This window comes from Callionymus lyra, chromosome 1 (genome assembly GCF_982586985.1).
Source record: "Callionymus lyra chromosome 1, fCalLyr1.hap1.1, whole genome shotgun sequence".
In the NCBI taxonomy this organism is placed as follows: Eukaryota; Metazoa; Chordata; class Actinopteri; order Syngnathiformes; family Callionymidae; genus Callionymus; species Callionymus lyra.
The window spans coordinates 21,696,389-21,712,463 of NC_141818.1; the positions used below are offsets into that span (position 1 = coordinate 21,696,389).

General features: G+C 37.3%; 2 protein-coding genes across 3 annotated transcripts in view; both read left to right on the forward strand.

Annotated features, from left to right (window-relative positions):
• Positions 1-1,398, forward strand: part of sema4c (sema domain, immunoglobulin domain (Ig), transmembrane domain (TM) and short cytoplasmic domain, (semaphorin) 4C) — a 96,008-nt gene extending 94,610 nt beyond the window's left edge. The window contains exon 17 of the mRNA XM_087796706.1: positions 301-1,398. The gene's annotated coding sequence lies outside the window, so the exon portion shown is untranslated. The remainder of the gene's footprint in view (positions 1-300) is intronic.
• A 2,136-nt stretch (positions 1,399-3,534) lies between these two features.
• Positions 3,535-15,560, forward strand: cdca2 (cell division cycle associated 2). Of its 2 annotated transcripts, none has more exons than XM_087796767.1 (15): positions 3,535-3,792; positions 4,159-4,321; positions 4,389-4,528; positions 5,033-5,186; positions 5,904-6,058; positions 6,224-6,307; positions 6,909-7,032; positions 9,508-9,812; positions 9,906-9,942; positions 10,022-10,093; positions 11,628-11,761; positions 11,896-11,958; positions 12,155-12,223; positions 13,431-13,587; positions 14,403-15,560. In XM_087796767.1, the coding sequence occupies exons 1-15, from the start codon at positions 3,772-3,774 to the stop codon at positions 15,134-15,136; spliced, it is 2,412 nt and encodes an 803-aa protein (XP_087652893.1). In that variant the 5' UTR covers positions 3,535-3,771; the 3' UTR covers positions 15,137-15,560. The 2 variants fall into 2 exon arrangements, with proteins under 2 accessions (XP_087652893.1, XP_087652902.1); XM_087796776.1 differs by having other exon boundaries at positions 4,392-4,528.
• Positions 15,561-16,075: the final 515 nt, after the last annotated feature.

A 16,075-nucleotide genomic window follows, 5' to 3' on the forward strand; every position in this document is an offset into this window, starting at 1 on the left:
GGCTCTGCCTTAACCCTTCTGTTATCTCTGGGTCAAAGTGACCCAAAGGCCCAAAAACAAATGTATGTAGTGAAGAACATTTTTAAAATACTAGCTAGAGACTGATTTATACTACATGAAACCGATCATAGACAATATGGATGAAAAAGGAATAATGCTGCTCTTACTTTCAAAGCAATTGATTTAAGATGTCTTAATTTGCCTGTCACTTTCGTAAACTTACTATTCAGGTGACTAACAGTCTTTTTTCACGTGAAAGTTTGAGTTGATTATAACTGTAGTTTTGTCTCTTTTTATCAGGACGTCTCTAACTCCACCAGGACCACAGCAAGATTATTTAAAAAGGAAATCCTTTGCTTCACTGTGTACAGATGGATGTAGAAGAGGTACTCCATTCGTGTGTTGCATGATCCACTGCAGATGGACACCACATCTTTGATATCCTCGTTCCAGTGCATCTTTATATTGACTATTTTGGACTTTTGCAGATGCTAACATTGTGAAACACTTTGCTAAAAACAACTGTTTTTATGGCTCTGGGTTGTACAGGATTTCATGGCTCCATTGTTTACTTCTTCTGTGCCTCTTCACCTTTGGATAAGCCAAAGTAGACTGCAGACAGTTTTGTTCTTGTTCAAATGCTTCAATTTATCATATTTGATTAAAAGTGTTTTCGTATTTGAGTCTCCAGAGTCCGTCCTCTTGACCACTAGGAGCTGATGTGGTCACTTTTTTTTTATTCACAGCTCAATTTAGCCTCCAGCAGAACTAAACAAATGTGCTTGAGGCTAACCGACTTCTCGTTCTCTTCATGTTTACACGTCACTGGTGATCTGCTGGTCCTGATTGTGGATCCCTTATCTTCTCTGAGGCTGCTTGTTAAACCAAAACTGTATTTTTATTTTTCATTCCCCTTTACCAAAAAACAATGTGGCTCTTGATTCAAAGCAGACAGAGTGGAATGTGTTTTAGTTGTTGTCTTAAATTCCCCAAAAATATTTTTTAAACACAAAACACTGGTACTTAAGTAACGTCCTACCTAACTTTGTTAAAATAAATTTGGTTTATGATAAAAATCTGTTTTGTTTCAAAGAATGCAAGTCTGATGTCCGAGAAAAATGCATGTGTGATGTATTTAATGTGATTTCTGTTTCAGCTTTTTTCACCAAGGCTTCGAGTTGTGCCGTTTCTCTCGCACTATAGTTTGTAATATTGTGTTTTCTCACCTTTTATTTTTGCCACAGTTCTGCTCATCTAAAATCTTATATGTTTTAAAGTATGTTAAGTAACTTATTTCACCTGTACAAACATGTTGATATTTATTATCATTGTACATATGTGCTTATTTTTTATATGTGTATATGCATATATACACAAATAAAAACAGAGATATTCTCATGCTGTGTTGAGTTTGTCTTTCTTTTGGATGTAAATTTCAAGTTGGTGATCCAGTCCTTCTGCTTGACATTGTAAGATAGATAGCTAGATAAACTTTGTCGATTGAATGGTTGACTTAACGTCTTTATAACAGTTAAAATTAAAGTTTTTTTTAAAGTAAGTAGCAAAAATTAGACATTACATTTCAGTTTTTGTAGCTGAAAAAGTTCAAATGTATAACATAATTGTTGTTTTAGAGAGGCATGAGTAAGATCTGAAACTTCTACTTGTGCATTATTATTCTGATGTTGTTATTATTGCAACAAGATAATCAACAAATACAAAATGAAAGGAATTCAATATTTACACTGGGTCGTTTTTAAATATCCTATTTTTACTATTTATTACATCAAATATTTGTTTTTCATACACGTACAAATAATGCATTTTCCCATCGTGAGAGTGTAAAATATCAGGGATACATTATAGTTTACATTATATTTTTATTAGATTTGAAATCAACAGTGTCTGAAGTCCAAAAGAGAAGCTCACCACCCATGACGCATGAAAATAAAAGCATTCTTCAATATTTCTGTCCTTTGGAGTATTTTCAAACAATGTTCTGCAGGGGTATGTTTAGAGATGAAAATTAGACTTTGTAAGGCTTCAAGATATTGTGAGTGTCTGACCTGTTTATGATGCACAAACAACACAAAGGCACACTCAGATAACTGTAATAAATAATGAAAGTTTGCTAATAAACACAATATATTCTCGCCAGTCATTCTGCTTTATTAATCCTAATTCCTGTTGCTTAAAGACTTTCCCATAGTTCAAAGCTTTTACTTGAATTGCAAAGGCATTAATCCTAATGTGTAAATGGAGATTAAAAAACATGGAGGAATTTTAATAGAAGTGTCACAACAAGTCACCATCATAGAGGTTCAGCTTTGCAGAGTAAGTAAACAAAACTCGATGAATGAATTACTTGACTGTCACCACAGAGCTTATCTTCTAAATGGCCGTTCAAAACTGGAAATTAGCTTGTTACATTCTTGTAATTCACACAAATGGAAAATCTTAACACGGCAGGACAAACATTAAAGAGGTCAAAACAAGGGATGTCTTATTTATTGGATTTATATATATATATATATATATATATATATATATATATATATGATTTTGTTAGGGCAACATAGTCACTATAGTGGGAGAGGCTTTGAAACTGCTCGGAGAAAGTAAGAGTCTTGTTATTTGTCGGAAAAGATGAGTTCAATTGTGCATAAAAACTGCCAGCGTCCATCAGAGAGGAGCCTTTGCATTTATCTTGCCTAGTGTCCTTGCAGCATTATTTAATGCCCACAGAGAGAGTAGCCACGTATTTGTACACTCAAACATGACTCACAGTCGTAATGTTTTGTTCAAGCAAAAGGTTGAAACTAAAACCACTGGAGTGTCTGCTGTTTGATTTCAGATGAGTATCGGTGTTATAAAGACAGTGTGTCTTCATTACAGAATAATTTTACATCAGTTTTTAGCTTTTAATAGTATAATTGGGGCATTTTTTTTTTGTGCATCAAATGCCCAAAAAAACATTTCCCTTCATTGTTGCAGCTACTTCATTTGAAGTCAACACTGTGAATGATTTTAAAATTGACACAAATAATTTTTTTTAAGTCTACATGGTTAATGTTACTCCAACTTTAGGCATCACTGAAAAACTCAAGGAGAGGAGACTCAATGTCGATGATAGAAGACGACGACAGTTGCTGGAGATAAGGCATGAAGACAAGGTGGTAAACATTCAGAATAAAAAAAATGTCGTCTTCCCAACCTAAAGACCAAAATGACTATATATTTACACTTTGATGGAAATGGTGACTCTCTCGGTGGTGATGAAAAATAATAAATTCTTTATCGATATTGCTAAGGTCTGTCGTTTACTGTGTATGTAAGTGTTTAAAACTTGTTGTTGTTTGTTAATAAAATGTAAAATCAAAACCCAAACAAATGCCGCTGTTGAGCGTATAGGTCACGTGAGTTGCCCTCTCCTTATTGGCCCGTTCATATTTACAAGTTCCGGTCGCCTTTTTTTAATGCGGAAGTTAATTCTTAGAATTGATCCATTTTACTTTAAACATGATATTTAGGAATTTACTTTTTAAAGAAACGTTTTGAAACAATCTAAAGTTAAAAAGTTTTTTTTTTTTAACTTTAATTGTCATTCGCTGCTTTATGTGTTTGGCGGAAAGACACGCACATTGTGCTAATACTTCCCGATGACGTTAAAGCGGCGGTCGATTTGAATCCCTTTCAGTTTTTATGAATCATTTTAACGATGTTTTGAGTCTTTTCTACGTTCTTTTAAACATGTTATAATTAGAAACTCCTATGGATGACCCTATTTGTAAGGTAAGCGTACGAATCCACTTTCTTTTGAACGGCACACTACTACGGTACGTAAGTACAAATATAGCTTGTATCTGTATCTTGTATATCTTCACACTGCTTTAGCTTAACACTACAAAAAAAAACGTAACTTTCTTGGGTCGTTACCGGATCTAAATTGAATTCCGTTAACATAATTGTAATCGGCAATCTTGAATGTCCTCAATAAGCCTTTTTATTTCTATTTCACTTCCATGCTGTTAAACTGCGAGTGATAAAAGCTTGGACACACTCGGTGACGTCATGGATGTTTGTATCACGATGACACAGATAATCATTTGTCCTCGATGCATCATGTTTACCTTCTCTCTTCCAAACATGTAAACAAAGATGGCAACTGAAGCTACATGTGGAGAGACACAGGAGAAGACTGGAGCAGGATCCCCTCTTTCTATAATGGACGACCCTCCATCAATAGATTTTCTTCATCTCACACCGTCCAAGTTTGGTATCTCTGTCCAGAGTTTTACGTCTGTGTCTTCAAACCAAAAAGGTAAACCGATGCAACCTGTATTGTCGAAACGAATCTGTTTCATCTGATTCATAACTTGTGCTGTTAGCAGATAAGTCCCGGCTGGCACAAATAAAGGCGAGACGAAGGACGAACATCGGCGTACGAGGCTCTCCGGAGACAAACTCGCTGATACGCTTCATGGCCCAACAGAAAATGAATAATGTGCTGCAACAGAAAACTCCAGAGGTACTTTTAAAAAAGCATTGTTCACGCATTAAAGAGAAAGTCAAGGCATAATCTACGACAGCAATTGTACTAGTTTGGTTGGGATAATGGTTATTGTTAGAATTACACCGCAAGAATGGAAACAATTTGTGTGCGGTATTGGGAGCAAGCCCAGGTCTTTTTATTTTTGGAGTTTGTTTACCCAAGTATTTCTTGGGTTCGATTGAACAGGGTGGTAAGCGTGAGATTCATAATGTTTGTGCTGTGGGGAAAATACATTTTTAAATGAGTGCCCGACTGGAGAGCCTTAGTGACAAAATTCAAATTGAATTTGATGAAAGCAATTAGACTTAATCTTCTGCCAGCAGGTATTTTTCATGCTTTATTCATTCTTTCAATGATTTATGTTTTCTTACCCACTGTAGAGTCCTGATATTATTGAAAATCTATACAGTTGAATGTTGCTGCCAAATGTGTTTCCATGTAGATCACCGTCACTAAGTAAATATCATTATACTTATCAAGGGGAGCCCCTTTCTTCCACGGATCGCATCCACATTGAAACAGAAGATGGCCTCCTTCCAGAGCCTGATTGAAGTTGAGGAGAATGACTTCTGTGGTTCGGTACCAAAGCAGATCAACGGTGGTGGATGTGTAGAGATGAGTGCATATCTGACTGGTACGTTGCCTTCCTTATCTTGGGTTTAAGGTTCCTATTTAAGGAGCTTTTCATCGATTTGGGAGGAGAATGCTTATTCAGCCACAGTAGTTCATTTAAATCCATATCAGAAGTTGTCAAAATAAAATGAATCCATTTAAATAATGATTGCTAAGACTCATTGCAATTGTGCTAAAAAAGTGTCATAAGATCAAGTTGGTTTGTGTTTCAGTTATTTTTTCTATATTGAAAATTCATTGTTGCTTTGTTCATGTGTTTTATACATGCTTAAAAATAAGCAAACAAATTTCATATGTTTTATTAGAACAAGTTTTACAGACAAGGAGCTCAATATAATATGAATATATGAATCTATTGTCTGTGTTGCTGTGAGCTGGAAAAACAATTTCCCAAAGGAGACCTCCAGAGGGATCGATAAGGTTTATCTATCTATCTATAATATCAGTCATCTTTAACCTGACGACCTTCAAAGTTAAAAAAAACAACTATGAAATATTATGATCAGTGTTAAAATATGTAACTCAATTTAACATATTCATATAGAAATTGGTATTACAAAATAATGCTGCTACACAAAGTATTTTCCGTGCATAATAATATGTTTATTTAGACCAACCAACATTGTAACACCATCACAATTACATATTTTGAGAGTTTGTGTTACAGATGAAAGAAATATTCCAAAAGTGAATCTGTCTGTTTTTTTTCTTTCGTCAGATATGAAGAGCCTGAGCGAGGGGAAAGAGAACCATCCGCCAGTGACATCACCTGCCCCCAGTAAGAGAAGGCGTGTGGGCTCTCAGGAAGTCTGTGAGATGGAGATTAAAGAGGCCGGCTCTCCTTCTCCGCACTTGATTCCGACTGAGTCCGAGGTAAACAGACTAGCATTGACTTGTCTTAATAGTTTAGTTATATTTTTTAAAAATCAAGTTCTGTTTTTTGGTAAATTAATAAACTGATCTAATTTTGCGTGAGATTCTAGTCCTCCCTTCTCCTATTCCAAGTATCTATCAGCCTCTTTTCGATCTTGTCTGCAGGAGGAGGAACCCGCACCGCCCACAGTGACCACTAAGGACCTGATAGAGGCTTTATTGGTTTCCCCACCCTCTTTTGATATCAAGGTAGTCTACATTTACCTTTAAACGGAAACATCTTGTCACGTCTTTTTAACCTAAATTACATTCTTAAGAATTTAGTTATTTCATAATTTCAAAGTGTATTCAAAGTGAAGAGAGATTTTGCTCTCTCTTCACTTTGAGTGAAGAGAGATTTTGCAAGTGTATTAAAAAATACTTAACCGTGGTTAACTATTATTGAAATACATTTAGTTCATTTTGACCTGTGATGGTTTCTGGAAAATATTTTAATGTTATTTTTGTATTTCTATATATTAATTGCATTCAATTGAGGAAATGTCAATGAAAAATGAAAAATAAACGTGCATTTATTGAGCAAATAAAACATCTAGTATTAAAATAATTATGACTTTAAACTATTCATTGGTAAAATAATGATTGACCTCTCTAGGGTCATGAGTAGTAGAATTCATCCTTTGAATTTGTGTTTCACACTGTAGGAATATAGTGAGATAGTAATTTGACTTTCAAGCAGCGTAAACCGTCAAAATGGGTCATGAAGCTTTTCTTCTCTTCCTTCAACTTCCATTATGGAACGAGAAAACGATTTTGCTGGCTTTCATCGGATAAACCTTTCTCTCAATAGGACGATGTTTTTGAAGACCAAAGCTCAAGCCAGAAGAGGAAGCAGTTAACGGCTTCAGAACCCCAACAGTCCTGCTTGTGCCCCGTACAGTCTATGCCCTCTGAACAAGTGGTGACGCCAACAGGTAAACACTCCTCCCTTCTGTGTATATGCGTTCTCACTCTGACCCTGAGGCTGAATGTGCCGAGGTGAGCTTGACCGAGGAGATCATAGACCTAAACAATGTGGTTGTCTAGAGAAAGATGATTTAAACATAACTTATTAGACAAGGTTATTTATTGTTCATGAACCTGCCTCTGCTGTGTGGTATTGCTGCTGAAATCATCTGATGTAGGACATTGAAACATTTGTTGCATTATTGATTATGTTTTTGTCTGGATTTATATCTCAAACTTTTCCCTTTTCCTGCATGCAAGCAGAACAGAAAACACAGTTGTTTCCGTAAAGCCCCTAAAACTAGGACATACAAAAAGTGAATGGTTGGGTTTCATAATTTCAGGCATGAGTAGTAATATGTATTTAGGTCACAAAAAATCGGAGTCGCTGAACCAGACATTAACCGGCTAAATTTAGAAAGGGGCTTCACTAAGAATTCATGTTTTCGTTGTGTAAACTCATTATTATGCTGTAGTGGTTTTTCGAAGCGACATGTTATTTTAGATTTCAGGCAAAGTAGTGTCATCGTCACTGCAGTTTGAACTCAAACACATTAGGAGGTCTCATGAAGGTCGTGGGTGTTAATACAAACCACTGCTTTTATTTAAATACAAAATGTTTAAAAGTGATTGTTGGATTACAAACCTGAAATATGGTATGTAAGATGCCATTATAATGATATTCATAAACTGAAATATCTTGTGACTACACATTTGTTCTCAACAGTTTTTTGTGCTTTTTCAAGAGATCATTTAATTCAGTGAGTTTTAGATCAGGTACGAACACATTGATTTGTGTTTGTTGTGCTTTGGTGGCATAAATGTCTACTGATGGTAAATCAGATATTCTCAGCAAACTTCAAATTATGTTGCACAGGGGTGTAAATTCTCCAGCAAAGCAAAAATAAAGATTTTTCTGAAATCCGAGGTACAAAATGCTTAAAAATGTTTAGGTTGAGATGAATGGAGGAAAGTTGGGCCATGATTATTTGGCTGTTTCTTGTAGCTTTAGCAGGTTAGCATCCCCACTTTGTTTGGACTGTGGTGTGAGAAAAAAGCATGGAGAACACACAAGTGGTCAGACACCAAAGTCGGCCCATGTATAATGAATATATTGTAATATGTTCATTGTAATATATAATGAATATATTATGATCATAATATAATCATCGAGAAAGTCACGGTTTCCATCAAAGTTAAAAATGCGTATATATACAGTCAACCATGATCGTTAACTAGCTGATGCTACAGTGATTCCTTTTTCAGGTCATTGCTATTCTTGAAACTTTCTTGTCGGCAAGAATTGATTTCTTTCTTCTTTTATTTATTTTTTTGTTTTACATGAGCGTGACGGGGTCATACGAGAAGTTTCCTTTTAGCATGATTTAAATTAATCATGGCGTCCACATCATTGAACAAAATTTCCTTCAACCTAATTTCCACGCATCTATATTCAGGGGGCCCAAAAAATAAAAAGGACAACCAGCTAGTTTCAGCTTATAATAAACCAAAACCATGAATAATATCAGATATTGGTCATATACAGACGGAAAAGTATGAATGGAATGAAGCATGTTTTAAAGCACCAGAACAAGTGTATTACAATACAAGTGGCTGATGAGGATGTGCTTCACTTTCAACGTCAAGCTCCATCATATTCCTGGTACCTGTTCAAAATGCCTGAAGGAAAAGCGAACGCTGCTACACTCCTAATGGGAAAGCAAAAATATGTATTTTGTAAAGGGGGGATAAAAAGGGCTCAGTGTTAATGAGTGCTTCTTTAAATGAAAGATCGCATTGGCATTTACTCAAAAGATTTATCAAAAATAGTAAGTATTTGGCCCGGAGGAGGACTAAGTAACAAAGTACTTGTGGAGGACGACATTATTAAAATGTATCGTTTTATTGGAGTAACTTGTATAAGAGCAAAGGGAAGGCAAATAGGAGGTCAGTCATTGTCATTGGAAACCATATATGGACATAATTATAGAGAGTCTAATACACAATTGGAAGACAAAAAGGGACTTCAAAATGTGAAGTACTTTACTTTTCTATGTTTTTTGGGGGGGATTGTGTTTCTGTCTCAATTACTTTATATTGGTGTGTGAGAGTGAGTGAATGGACCGTTTTTGTTAATTTTAAGAAAATAAATGTCCCCCTTTTCATTTATTATTTCCTATATTTTCTACATATTTAGTTTGTGTTGTTAGACTTCATAAAATGACAATACATGTATAAAAAGACTATGACTCTTGCATACAAATATTGAGAAACCTTATTTCTTAATGCCAATAGTATATTATCAGTAATTAGTATCAGTTTCACGTGAGATGTATTAGGAAAAGTAGTTGAATAGTTTTTTATGTCGATTGCAATAAATAATATTTGATTTTGAGTAGAGGAGGTTTTTACTCATCATATTTCATCTTTTTTTCCCTGCACAGAAAAAGGGGTAAAGAAGAAGCGTGTTCACTTTGGGGATCCTCTCCCTCCTGAGTTCTTTGATAAGAACCTTCCGCCCAGCACGCCATTGCAGAAAGGAGGAACTCCAGGTCGAATCCAAACACCCGGTGGTGATTTGAAACTGCGCTCGTTGTTGAAGACACCACAGAGAAACGAGCTCAATCCTCCGTCAGCTCGGCAACATTTTGGAAGCCCTGTAGATGCTGGTGCCTCTCCGAAACTTTCAATGCCTCGTAACCGCAGAATGAAATCCCTGGGAGATGATAAAGAGATGGAAGACGCAAAGGTAGCAAAAACTCTTACCATATTTCCAAACAATTTTATGTTGGTCATCAGAACTTACTTCAGTCTTCTTTTTTGTCATGTTCCCTCCTTTCAGATGTTTTTCCCCTCAATTGAAGAGCTTGATTCAGCAGGTATTTTCTTTATTTCTATTTCTTTTTTTACGTACCCCTTTGATTTTATATAACTAACAGCCACAATTTAATTTGCCAGAGTTCTTGATGAATCCTCAGCAGGATTTAAATGCTGCTTTCCAAAAAGAAACTCCATCACCCTCTCGGACAGGTGAGGTCTTATTTTTTTTCTTCATCTTTCCCTGTCTTCACGTTTCTTCTTCCTTCCTGTATTTTTTGTTCTCTGGATGCAGTTAAAATAAGTATTCAGATTCTTTGCATTCAATTCCTAAAATGAGTGGTTTGATAGGCAGCCAATTCACATTGAAGCATGTAGATACATTTTCATCAATTCAAGCAATTCGAGCATGCTATTAAACTAGACATGCTGACATTTTGCCAATCAGATCATTGGGTTCAATGGTTTTGATATGAACTATTCTCTCTCCAAATCATATGCATCTCCTCAAAGGGTCTCTGTGAAAAAGCTCTTCTTTCTCAGGAACACTGCAGATTCTATTACTTTTTATTGTTGCCCATATTTTTGCAGACTTAAATTGAAGGTTGACCTTTTTATTTTTTACAATTTCTCCCACGTGCAAAGAAGTTATTGCCATACTTCGCTGTTTCAAAGTGGAAAGATAAAATACCTTATCATGAATCCAGCTTGATTCTCATTAACTGATTTCCAAAGACTCCTGTTCCCACTTCACTTGTATGGGTGGGATTTGTTTTAGGTTTCTTTAGCCCTTTGTTAAACAATGAAAATCCCTTTATCATCCATTTTTTGAGTTTGCAACTTTTTTACTAAATCTGTTAGTATAGTTTCTTTAACAATCTCATTAATGTTATTGATCAACTGTAAAGCTCTGTATAATTTTCTTCTGGCATTATATAAAGGATATTGCTGCATGTCCCTTTTGAATAATGATACTGAATCTGCTATAATATGCACACCACGTTCTAACTAATTTCCATATTGTCGGGGTTAATCTTACCCACAGATTTGCTATATTGTTCAAATTCCTCTCATTTATTGTAACAGCTTGTTTTGAAGTAGTTTCTTTCCACTAAGCTAAGAAAGAAAGATTGTATCAGTTCAGCGTAGTCTACTCGTTATAATTTAAGATTTTAATCAATTACTTTTTTTTATTTATTTGATTGTAGAATGTGTTGTAAATAAATGTGAAAAACCTACTTGGCAGAGCTATGTGTTATCTCCATGCTTGTCTACTTTTTCTGGTTATAATATGTAGCGTCTTATAACAAAACAGACTGTTGTGATTAAAATATAAAATCATCCATGAGAGAACCAGCTTCAGTGTAATATTCACATTTGAAAACCATTCATTGAACCATGGACAAAGCTCACTAATCCCACCTGAAGTGAATGCCGGTTATTTAAGTCCTTACTGAATGAGATCAAGTTGGGCAACTGTCGTGTCAGGAGAATTAGCTGTAGTGCTTCAGGCATCCTGGGGTAGTGGCTCCAGGGTTAACTTAACTTGGCCTTTCCTTCTAAGAGAAGGTTGAGGTCTAGTTGCAAGACACACTTGAGAGATTATAGCCTTGGTTGTCCTAGGAGCATCTCTGCTTTGGTCCAGGAGAGTTGCAAGACTTGTCAGTGTGAAGTCTAGTTCTCTCATGCTTAAATGTTTCAGAGTCTGAACTTGTGTTAAACCTAACGATCTATTTATTGCCTTTAGTACCTGCGACCAAAATTAACCCCATCTCACAGTCGGGTGACTTTTCTGGGAATGAGTCTGTGCCAGAGATGGAAAAGCCTCAAGAATGTCCGAAGATTCAAACTCTTACCAGGGCTTGCAACAGGACGAGAAAGGTCTGTCAAAAAGATTGTCTGTACATTTTGTCTCATATTGTGGATATTTTTTATTTTCATGGGCTTTTATCTGTAAAGAGTAGTTCTTTACATTTCAGTTTCACAGCCAAATAATCCTGTGTCTGTCTTAACAGTCTTCCACAGAGCCGGAATCCCCCAGCGAAGCGCCTGCACGCTCCAGGAGCAAAAAGAGAAAGGTCATTATCACAAACTCTATTTTGGTAATGCTTCATAGAAATCTCCATTTGCCAGAGGAGATCATTCCTGGGTCATAACATGCTCTTCTCTAATCTGCTGTTTAATTCCCCCCAATTTGAATTGAATCATATTTAAACACGTCCACTGTGAGCATTTGTACAGTATAGCTTCATGCCTGCGCTCTGGTTCCCGCAGCTCTCAGACAGTGAACCAGTGAAGAGGTCGTCACGCACCGCTGCAAAGTCAGCCTCTGGAAAGATAAAGGTAAGCTGGCCCACTCTGCCTTTTTGAGCTCTCCTAAAACCTTCCTCAAGCTTCTTTATCTCCTCTTGATGAGATAACGGTGTGTTATTTGAGCTTGGATCACATCAACACAATGTTGTTTTTATAACGACACAGAAGATCGGTCGTTTTCTACCAGCTGTTAATGAGCTGCATGAGGCGAGAGGATTGAGTCCTGGTACAGGTTGTGTCCATCACAGAACAGATGTTGACAGAATGCTACTTGCACCTGGGGACACTAATTAACCTTGGCATGTTGAAAAGGCGTACCAGGAGGAAACCCACACAGGGAGAAAATATGAACTCCAGTCACCCTAAAAGTAGATGGAAGCTGAAGAGCAACCTGTGCACTAACTACTGTTCCACTGAGCTGCCTAATAACAGTTTATCTTAGAAGGGAGACGGATCATGCTTCATCGGAAAAACACTTCTTTTTTTTTTGCAGATTGATTTTTGTAGAGTTGGTTCAAATGATCGACTTATCTAGTGATGCATGATCTGAACGAAGCAGTGAAATTCTGGCATTTGTTTTGTTCACTTAAAGAGCTTGACTGTTGCAGGGTTGTTTTGTTTGACCTACTGTATGTTCCACTCAAAATTATCACTTTGATTATAGTGTGTTGTTACAGAGGCCTTCAAGTTGACAATTGAAATGCATTTTCTCAAAGTGCTGGTAAACATTTGAACACATTATTGAAACCAACTTTTATACTTCCATGTGTAAGTGTTTTTGCTTTTTATTGAAAGCATTAACGGTGCAATCTCACAGTTGAGCCAGAAAGTTCATATTTATGTTTTAGTATCGGTATTGAGTTGATACTCAAAGCCCAGGTATCAGTATCAGGACCATTAAAGTAGGATCTATGCATAGCTTGAGTAAATTGAGGGGTGGATTGAGATTATATGTAGAGTGGTTTTTACCTGCTCAGACATTTAAATGTGTGGAGGGATGTGACATATTTGCTTCCACACTGCAGCGTTCAAATTTGAGGATACCTTGCAATGCCAGAGCAGCAGACCAGCAGGATTTTCAGAACAATCATTACACTGTGTACTTGGTAAATACTGTCATGCAGTAGACGCCGTTGAGGCATTAGAGGTGGATGTTTCTCTTCTTTTTGAATTAAAATGTTCCGGGATTTCAGAGAGGATTATGAAGTGGCTCACTTGTCGTTTTCTCCTTGTACAGACGAGCACGGCATCCCGTCAGTGGAAGAAAGAGGTGAATCGGTCCTTGTACTCCAACCGTGAATATGCTTCCAAGCTCCCCGCACTCAGTCCTATCTCTGAGTCGCTGTCCTTCATCCTTCGGTCCTCATCAGCCGTGCTCGGCGCTGCTCCCACAGGTGACAACTGACACCCACCCACTCTCAGCAGTACATGCAGGAATCAGATCAGTCCTCTCACATCAGCTTTTATAGATCTAATGAACACTCATATGAATTATTATTAAATATGTTAATATAATATTCTACTTAATGTGATTTCACACTGAGTTTGACTGAAGAATAATCCATATAATCCCCCTCAATTATGTTTGAGATTTAGCCTCTTTATGTCGACAATGACGGTGTATTCAGCAAGTTTATTGTATGGCTCAATTTTTATTTTCTATCTAATCTTATTCAGTTGTATATTCATTCACTGTGACGTCAATATGATGAGCCACTGTTGGAAAAAGCTTTTTTTGGTATAGATAAGCGAAAGACGGCAGCCTGAGCTCTCCCACATTGAGGGTAGAGGTTTTCCAATCATTGTTTCTTAAAGGTCTCGACCCTGCATTTCATTTTTTTTTTTTTATACTTTCTTACTTTATTATGAGTAGAACAGCTGTTAGACAATGTATGACTCATCAAGCTCAAGCCCCCTTCAAGAAGCCAAATGCATGTCCAACGTAGAGATCTCTGCAGCAGCAGTGTGCAGACTAAAGGTCACTCTATCGCTTCACATTACTGTGAAAGAATTGCTGTGAGCGATCACCATGTGTGTGAACTTGTTTAATTTATACATATATTCACTGTTTTGGAACTGGTGGGCAATAAATCAGTTTCAACAGCATGGCAGTGATGCACTGGGGTTGAATGTCATTTAATAGCCCCTTGAATAAGTTTCTGCCAAAAAAAAGTGATGTTTTTAAATAAATAATTTTGTTTTTCTTTAGCCTCCGGTGCTGGTGAGGATCCAGGGCTGAACCAGGACCCTGGAGTGTTGATCAACGAGAGCCCCGTCACGCATCATGCTCAACACAACAATAAGATGGACAATGTTGATGCAAAAGATGACACACCTACTGAAGGTGCCGGAGAAGAAGGGAGTCCGTCAGTTTCGGCCGATGATGGTGTTTTAAGTCATGATCGGATTGAAGATCAAACAGAAATGATGGCCGGTAATGGAACAAGCGTTGAGTTGACATCAGAATCTGTCGCTGCACAAGAGCAAGATCATCATGTTCAAACTCTGGCTGCTAACTCGGACCCTCCTAAATCATATGATCTTCCAGATGCTCGCCCTGAAGCGTGTTCTGCCGCTAAGCACATAACCAGAGGCAGGAGGAGTTCTGTGAGGCAGGCAGAGGCTCTAACTGATGAGGTAGAGAAGGCTCCGTACCCAGAGAGCACCAATGGCTCAGGGTTTGTTCCCAAGGATGAGGGACGAGAACCTAATGTGACTCTTGCCCCCTGGCAAACTGAGTTTAACTTTGAGGATGTCTTCAAGCCTGTTGCCACCAGAGGTCAGCGTTCAGTGAGACGCAGCTTGAGGAATCAAAAGGTGACTGATGATGATGCCACTGCTGGTCTAGCGTGGGTTACGCAAAAATCCCCCGACTTCTCTAAAAAGCCACGCCAGAGGAGCCGCAACTGCAGACTCCCAGCTCAGGTAGAGTCTCTGGAGTAAGACATCACGGCTGTGGACTTGGTTGGATGATTTGATTGTTCTGTTCCAATCCAACCTTCAATGGTTTTACTTGTTTTCAAATTTCTGCTCTCTAAAGGAAATCCCTCAATATGAACTCAAATCATCCGTGCTGATCAACTCATGATCAATATCCTTCCACTCAGCTGCTAATCACTGGCCTCTTCACTCCAGAGTCACTGACCGCCTCATGTTCCGTTCGATAGCTTGTCTGCATAGATGGATGAAGATGCCAGTGGTGCATTAACCCTCCTGCCCAGAGAGACAAGGAACACGTGCACAGAAAGACAATGAATACTTGAATTAATCAGTTTATATTGGGATGTTTTGTCAGCACTGATCGAGACAAACTATTGATCTGCTCGGCGAGGTTCACTTAAGTCGTCATTAAAAGTTACTCCCCTGACGTTTGTGTTTTCAATCCTTGGCTTTTGTTTTTTTCTATTTTTCTGCCCCATTAGTAGCCAGAGAACATCTTCCTTTAACTTCACATATTCTTTTATTAAAGGGCAACTAATGTGTTGATTCAAATGGAATGAGGAAAGTTGGGTTTTTAAAATGGTTGCCCTTTACATCCAAAATAAGTTTTTAATTGGGGGTTATGTGAAGTTAGATGGGCTGGTCTGGTGCACTGAAACTCTGGATCCTTGGATCAAAGGTAGAAGTCCTGATTGGTGGTGTTTATTGGCAATGCGATACATATCACAATACTGGTACAATATATTGCAATACTGTAGTAACAACGAAGTCGTAACTGCTTTTTTTGTAAACCAAAATATGTATATACCGTGTTGTATTGTGGGGGAAATGTCGCAATATTTAAATGTATCACTATATTTCTGATAGAGCTGTTGCTTCTGTGAATAACATTTGTCGAAGAAAATCAAACTCTGTCCTGAGGTCAGTTTGCAGACCTTGAAC

Coding starts and splice junctions, on each gene's coding strand:
- cdca2 (XM_087796767.1), top strand. CDS start 3,772: ATGGATGACCCTATTTGTAAG. Junction 3,793..4,158: donor TGGATGACCCTATTTGTAAG/GTAAGCGTACGA, acceptor ATGTAAACAAAG/ATGGCAACTGAAGCTACATG. Junction 6,308..6,908: donor CACCCTCTTTTGATATCAAG/GTAGTCTACATT, acceptor TTCTCTCAATAG/GACGATGTTTTTGAAGACCA.